This window comes from Podarcis gaigeae, assembly GCF_964106915.1.
Source record: "Podarcis gaigeae genome assembly, chromosome: 1".
Classification (NCBI taxonomy): domain Eukaryota; kingdom Metazoa; phylum Chordata; class Lepidosauria; order Squamata; family Lacertidae; genus Podarcis; species Podarcis gaigeae.
In genome coordinates, this window is record NC_139678.1 from 21,308,943 (window position 1) to 21,316,399 (window position 7,457).

At 40.4% G+C, this 7,457-nt stretch overlaps 1 protein-coding gene across 1 annotated transcript; it reads left to right on the top strand.

The window, feature by feature from the left end:
* Positions 1–395: 395 nt before the first annotated feature.
* Positions 396–7,183, top strand: LOC310844329 (alpha-1-antitrypsin-like). The gene is made up of 5 exons (XM_083738464.1): positions 396–862; positions 1,465–2,170; positions 4,044–4,314; positions 5,675–5,825; positions 6,815–7,183. Exons 2-5 carry the CDS (start codon positions 1,501–1,503, stop codon positions 7,016–7,018), a joined length of 1,296 nt encoding a protein of 431 aa, XP_083594590.1. The 5' UTR covers positions 396–862; positions 1,465–1,500; the 3' UTR covers positions 7,019–7,183.
* The last annotated feature ends 274 nt before the right edge of the window (positions 7,184–7,457 follow it).

Genomic DNA, 7,457 nt, shown 5'->3' on the forward strand with positions numbered 1-7,457 from the left:
TTACGTTTTTGAAAAATTATCTAAAAAGAGGTAACTTTCTAAAACAGGGTATGGGAACCTTGGTCAACCAGAGAGTGACATTGGCTGCTATGCAAGCTTCTGAGGGCCACCTTCCAGTAATGGGAAAGAGCACGGGCAGAAGCAGTGCTTTTTGGGGGGGCTACTCAAGGGCACGCAGCACTGGCACAATTTTTGTCAAATGTTAAAAGTGTGGCACCTACTATAAGAACTTTATGGTAAGTACCGACACCTTTTTCTATAAAAAAAAAAAAGCACCGAGGAAAAGAGAATAGACAGACAAATGTAAATTTTACCTTTGTACAGTAGGCTAGTTTCTACATCCTGCTCTGACCTCCACTTAGATAAACAGGATGCATTATCAGAGTTCATGGACACATTCTAGCCAAGCAAAAACACTCAAGAAAACAGGCGGTGAGAGAGAAGAATACAGCCTGTGGGGAGAGAAGTATGGAGAGCAGCTAGAGAGAGTTTGGGGGCCCAGACAGAGAGGCCTGAGGATCCCCACACCCTGACCTGAAACCGAAAGAGTTGAGGAAATGTAGCTATTTCCATCTGTGAAAACTTGAGAGAGTATGAGTGGAGACTCAGGGCCGCAAGATGGCTTGGTGCCATCAGGTTTGTAGGCCATTCAAAGGACCCCTTATCTTGGCTGCTGATACCATTGTGCAAAGTCTAGAGACCACTTGAAAATCCATTGCTTCACATTGTGCTCTATGTACCCTTTGATAATCCATGTTTGTTCTGCTTAATGGTTAATGCTGAAGACTAAGTATTCTATAAGTCTGGTGCGTAACTAACAAAGGAGTCACATAGACCAATATAGTGTCGTTTGGAGAATTCTGTAAGTATGATATGCATTTTTCTTTTTCTGTTTATCTTTTATTGAATTCTATGCATGGGAACAGGACAGTACAAGAGTCTTCATCCATTTTCTCTCTTCCCCCACCTTCCATGAAAAAGAAAAGTCAGCCCCTTTGCACAAGTCTCCAAAAGAAAATCAAATGGTTTTTACTTTGAGGAAGATGATTTGATAATGATGCAAACATATATTTTAAATGAAAACATTAAATGCATTATGATCATTCTAGAATGCATGTTAGGAAACAGAAACATAAAGATGTTTTATATGAAAAAGACATTTCAAAAGTTAGATATGTTGTTTTGGTAGGACAATGACATTTTAATCAAATGTTATTTCCATTTTTCTTTTAAAAAATGGAAATAACATTTTATTAAAATGTCATTGTCCTACCAAAACAACATATCTAACTTTTGAAATGTCTTATTCTATTCACATGCTCCATGGAAGAAATAGGTTGTGTGAATTACTAGCACAACCCACTATTTCATGTCCAGTGGGTTGAATTCTTGAACAAAACCCTGTCCTTTAAACAGAGTTGAACAGAATAATTTGATTAAAAATGGCTCTTTTACTGTTTGTAGGATATTTTTATTGTCGAAGAATACTTACCAATCCGAATGAAGGCCTTAATCTCCCTCTCCTTACTACTGAGTGTTCTCCAAGTTCACTGTCACCACGTCCCAGGACAGCCTAAGGACTCTGAGGGTCATGAAGATAAAATTATATTTGAACCCCCACATCCTTCTGTGGAAGAAGAACAGGGTCAGAACTTGACGTACGCTCATGAGATTGCTCCCAGTAATGCCAACTTTGCATTTAGATTCCACAAACAAATAGCTTTAGGTGAAGCTGCCAAAAATATTTTCTTCTCTCCAGTCAGCATCTCCAGCACTTTTGCAGCACTGACACTGGGTGCCAAATCTGAAACACAAAGCCAAATTTACAAAGGACTTGCTTTTAACCTTTTGGAGACTGAAGAGCACAAAATACACAAAGGATTCCATCAGCTCATCAGTGTCCTGAATGATCCAAACAACAAGGCCCTGATTAACACAGGGAATGCCTTATTCATAGATGAGCCACTGAAAATACTTCCGAAATTCCTGGAAGATGTCAAAACCTTGTATGGAGCTGAAGCCTTTTCATCCAACTTCCAGAATTCATCGGCAGCTAAAACCCAAATAAATGATTATGTGCAGGCCAAAACTCATGGGAAAATACCCCGTGCGGTTGATGAGCTCGATCCAAGTACTGTGATGGTTTTACTGAACTACATCTTCTTCAAAGGTAAGTTGAAAGAAAGATAAATAAATTGTGAGTTTGTAAAAAAAAAAAAAAAAATCTCCAGGCATCTTCTAATCTGCTTTGTTCTGCCACTGGCTTTTGTAATTGCAATACTGGAATAAAATAAAAATTAAAAATCATGTTCAGGCATCCTCAGAATAAAAAGGGTTTTGTAGATGCAAATTAACAGCCATACAGGCACACAGGCAGGTGTAATAAAATTACCAGTAATTATTATTATTATTTTTCTCCAAATGATTTTTATTAATTTGCAACAAAAACAAAAACACATATTAATTTCACATCCAATTTTTCACAAATTATTCCTTTTCTGGACTTCCTTCAGCTTTTCCGTAAATCGTCCATAGTCATTATTTAAATTACGCATTCCTTAGGTTTATATTGTCATTATTTATATCTTTCTTTTCTATTCCCTTTAAACAATACTTCTCAATTTTTCACAGTGCTTCTTTAAATCCCTCTGGTGTTATCTGTCCCTCACTTATACTTTCCAGATATTCCACAAATTTCCCCCAGTCCTCGATGAACTTTTGGTCTCTTAAACATCTAATCTTCCCTGTCAATTTATCCAACTCCGCATAGTCTAACAGCTTCATTCTCCATTCTTCCACCGTCGGTATTTCCTGTTGTTCCCATTTCTGGGCCACTAGCACTCTTGCCGCTGTCACTGCATATTGAAAAAAATTACAGTCCTTTCTTTTTATCTCATTAAAATTACCAGTAATTAAGGGGAGTTTTGGTTCTGAGGTAGAATGAAAGTCATAGCATTGAATCATAGGGGTTTTTTAAATAATAATAATAATAATAATAATAATAATAATAATAATAAATTTTATTTATATCCCGCCCTCCCCAGCCGAAGCTGGGCTCAGGGCGGCTAACAACAGTCAAAATAGTTCAACATTCTAAAAACATTCATTATAAAATTAATTAAAATCAAATTAATGGCAACCATCAAGCAAAATTCTGTGTAGGTTGCCAGAGGAGGGGGTCAGGCTGCGCCCTGACCAAAGGCCTGGTGGAACAGCTCTGTCTTGCAGGCCCTGCGGAAAGATGTCAGGTCCCGCAGGGCCCTAGTCTCTTGTGACAGAGCGTTCCACCAGATTGGACCCGCGGCCGAGAAAGCCCTGGCTCTAGTTGAGGCCAGCCTAACCTCTCTGTGGCCTGGGATCTTTAGGATGTTTTTATTTGCAGACCGTAAATTTCTCTGTGGGGCATACCAGGAGAGGCGGTCCCGTAGGTACGAGGGTCCTTTTAAAGAAAGAAATGGGGGGTAGGGAGACTTCCCCATTCTTTTATGTTGGTTTATGTGTTGGGTCTTTCAGCTTGTTCAACATCACAAAGGGTCAACATGGAAGCAGGGATACTTCTAATGGACAATAAGATGTGATCTGTGCTTACCTTTGCTTTACTAGTGTAGGGATAGAAAACGTCTTCTCCACAAGCTAGATGCATCCCTCCAGACTTCCTTATCCATTCCTCGGGACTCTTCCCAGACCATACTCCCTTCCTCAGGGCCATGTCTCCCACTGGCCCTGCTCTGTATTTTCTTCAACACAGAGAATTGTATCCCCCAGCCTTCCTGTTCCACATCCTCCATGCATTTGCATGGCAGGAATGTGTCCTTGAGGTGTGGCAATACCTCCTGATTCCCTGGATAGAGAGATCGGTGGAGAAGTCTTTCTCTGAGCATTTTACCTCTGGCCCCAACTCACCATTGGCATGTTGCCCTTGAAAGATTTCCCAGGAGAAATTGAAGCCCTTAGGCTTAAAAAGATTGTCCTCCATTGCCCTGGTGAATTTCACAATCCATTTACTCAGTTCTTGGAACATTTCTTTTTTTCTCCTTTCAAAGCCCATTGGAAATATCCTTTCAGCACTCACTTTACAAAGGAAGAAGATTTTTTTGTAGATGCAAACACAACTGTGAAAGCCAACCTAATGTATCGAAATGGCTATTACAACTTCCTCCATGATGAAGAGCTGTCTTGCTCAGTGGTGGAAATTCCATACAAAGGAGATGCCAGCGCATGGTTCATTCTGCCAGATGAAGGGAAAATGAAGCAGGTGGAGGATGGCTTGAGCATGGAATTTCTGGATAGATGTAAAAGATCCTTCATATATGAGTAAGTCTTCTGTGTGTTGTTTTTAAAATGTTGCTGCTGGTGGGTTGATATTCCATGGCATTTCTCCTTTGGCCATTTTGGGGAGAGAGGGCAAAATGAAACTACCACCACCACCCAATGAAAAAGAGCAGTGGAGAAGATGGGACAGTTCATGAGGATGGAGTGTGGAGATTTGTGCTCTTACTATCTTTTACAACAGGGGTGGAGACCCTATAGCCCTCAAGATATTGTTGAACTACAACTCCCATCAGCCCCAGCCAGCACAGCCAATGGTCAGGGAGGATGGGAGTTGTAGTCCAAAACATATGGTCAACCAGAGATTCCCCACCCCTGTTTTACAAGCAGACCATGAGAAATAATCAGAAAGAAACTTTCTCAAGGGATGAGGAATTTTGGGGAATGTGGGTGGGGTTTGTCACAGTGCTACCTTTATTATAAATGATGCCTTTATAGTACAGGACAAGAGTAATCAGTTTTGAAACCTATCTTGGATACATAGGAAGCTGCTTATCCCAAGTCAGACCATTGATCCATCTAGTAAGCATAATCTTAGGCAGCATTCACATGACAGCTTATTCCATTTTCAAAATATTCTCTTAATCACTAAATTCCTCATTATACGTGAGCTTTCACGTGATATAAAAGACACCTCTGGAACTATAGGAATTAAAGGAGAGAGATGCAGGGATTGTAGAGTCCCATCTACAAATGTCTGCAGTTGTTTGGCTTCAACCCTCTTGATCATCTTCTCCTGAAGTTGCAATAAGCCACCGATATATACAGTAAACATACACACACAACCAATTTGCTTATATTTTAAATTTTAATATAAATGTCTCGTTTTGGAACAAATTAAGTTTGAAGTGTGCTTTTGGGTGAAATATTAGGGGTGTGGCTCCCAGAGATCCATTGCATGAAGAATCTGGCTATTCAGCTATAGAAATTTGACATTCCTGAGTCAGCAGGCTCCAAGTAAAAATTCATCGTATGGAGGTCAGTTCTTCATAACCACCATTTCTCCTCCAGTTATGGTCCTCCTTGATGCAAAAGTGCAGCCTCCCCCAACCTGCTGCCTTCCAGATTGGACTGCCCATCATGAGCTAACTAAGGTTGATGGCAATTTCAGTCTCAAACATCTGGATGGCACTAGGTTAGGAAAGACTCCTATAGAAGACGAATAACAAAAGCAGAAGGTGAGCAAAGAAACCACCCTGCTATTGATACACCAGCATACAAATCCACTATTTGTCCCTGTTTAATTGTACATACCAATGTTATGTGCACTTCTGGAGGTAATCTAAACAAAATTATTTGCGCTCATAATTTAATGTTTGGATTTTGCTGTCCATGTGTTAATCAGAGAAATGCACCTGTACCTTCCAAAAATTTCCATTTCGGGATCCTATGATGTCAAAAATACATTACAGAGAATGGGTGTGACTGATGTCTTTAGCGATAAGAATGCTGACCTGTCTGGAATTACCGGGGAACCCAATCTGAAAGTTTCCAAAGTAAGTATGTGAGGGGGTCTTTAGAAAAGCATTTCATGAGAGAGGATCTGGTTGTGGGCATTATTATTGCTACTAGTATTATTTGTGCCCTTTCACTTGGCATGTGCATTAGGATGGACTCCAAGGTGGAGGTCACTTGTCAAATTCATATACACAAGGTGTTCGGAGCAAAGGGGGAGGATTGTTTCCAATCTCTGTCTCCACCGCTTCCGGCAATGCATGTAAACATGCCCAGGAATAAGGAGAGCTTTCATCCCTCCTGCATTAGGTAGCTTCCATGCCCAGTCTATATTTTGTTTTGGTTAATGTGGATTCCTTATTCTGCAGGTCTTCAGAATCATTATATTTTTAAAAATAAATATACCCTTACTTCCATACGTTTGTGTCCTGAGTCGTCTTGTGGGTGTGATGGCAATGCATTTTTCTTAATCTATGTTGCCAAGACATTTGGAAGGCTACGTACAATTCGAATCATCACACCTTAAACAGAACACTGTAGACTAGTTCAGAAAAGGCCATCTGAAACAATTATAGGGTAAAGCAACGGCCTATAGAATTGTAGAACTGTAGAGTTGGAAGGAACTGTCACATGTGGGGATGGAACCTGCAAGCTTGGCATTATCAGCACCAGGCTCTAACCAACTGAGCTATAGGAGAGCTTACAATGTAGAAGTAGGGACAATGAAAGCAAATAAATAAGAGGTGACATGGTAGTTCAGAAAAGGGCATCTAAAAGGATTGTGGGGGTAGAGGAACTCTCTGTTTCTTTGCAGGGGCAGGGAGAATGGAGGTAAATAAGGGGCATGATAGAGGTGGAAAAGGGGGAAAGAGGGAAGATCTTACCATTCATAATACTAGAACCCAGAGTCACCTGGAACTTTTGGATATTTACATGGAAAAAGAGGTAGTTACCCATCCAGCACACATGGTATGGTAGGCTTTCCTCCATCACATATGAAGACAAGTAATATGTCACTATTTCCCTCCAGGCCATTCACAAGGCTGTCGTGGACATTCATGAGGGTGGCACTGAAGCCGCCGGAGTCACAGTTATAGAGCTTTCACCAAGGTTTGGAGGTCTTGCTCCTAATCCTATCTTTAAGATCAACAGACCCTACCTGTTTCTAATTATGGAAAAGAAAACACACAGTGCCCTCTTCTTAGGGAAAATTGTGAACCCAACTGAAAAATGAGTACGTGATCAGATCGAAATTTCCCATTGCAATTTCCCCTGAACTTTAAAACATGGATTTCCTCACTTTGTAGTAGCCTAACCCCAGTAGTGTTATCCAATTTGCTTTGAAATTAAATAAGGCAATGAGCACAAATCACTGCTGGAATAAAATGATTTGAAAATATTGTAATCTTGTAGACTATATTTCTTACACCATTTGTTGGCTGCAGCATGTTTCTTGCTATGGAAAGAGATCTCTGTTTCAGTGGTTAATGCTGAATCCTGTAACAATGCCTGCTTCTAAAAAAATAAAAGTTCCACAGAACCAGGCATCATTCTCAAGGTCCCTATAATTTCTGCGGGATCAAGTAACAAGGGAATCAATCCGGGCCTGCTGAATATATTTTGCTGCCAGTTGCAAGGAGCAAGATGGCACCGGTTATCCCTTTAGAAACAAC

Coding starts and splice junctions, on each gene's coding strand:
- LOC310844329 (XM_083738464.1), top strand. CDS start 1,501: ATGAAGGCCTTAATCTCCCTCTCCTTACTACTGAGTGTTCTCCAAGTT. Junction 2,171..4,043: donor GAACTACATCTTCTTCAAAG/GTAAGTTGAAAG, acceptor CTCCTTTCAAAG/CCCATTGGAAATATCCTTTC. Junction 5,826..6,814: donor CCAATCTGAAAGTTTCCAAA/GTAAGTATGTGA, acceptor ATTTCCCTCCAG/GCCATTCACAAGGCTGTCGT.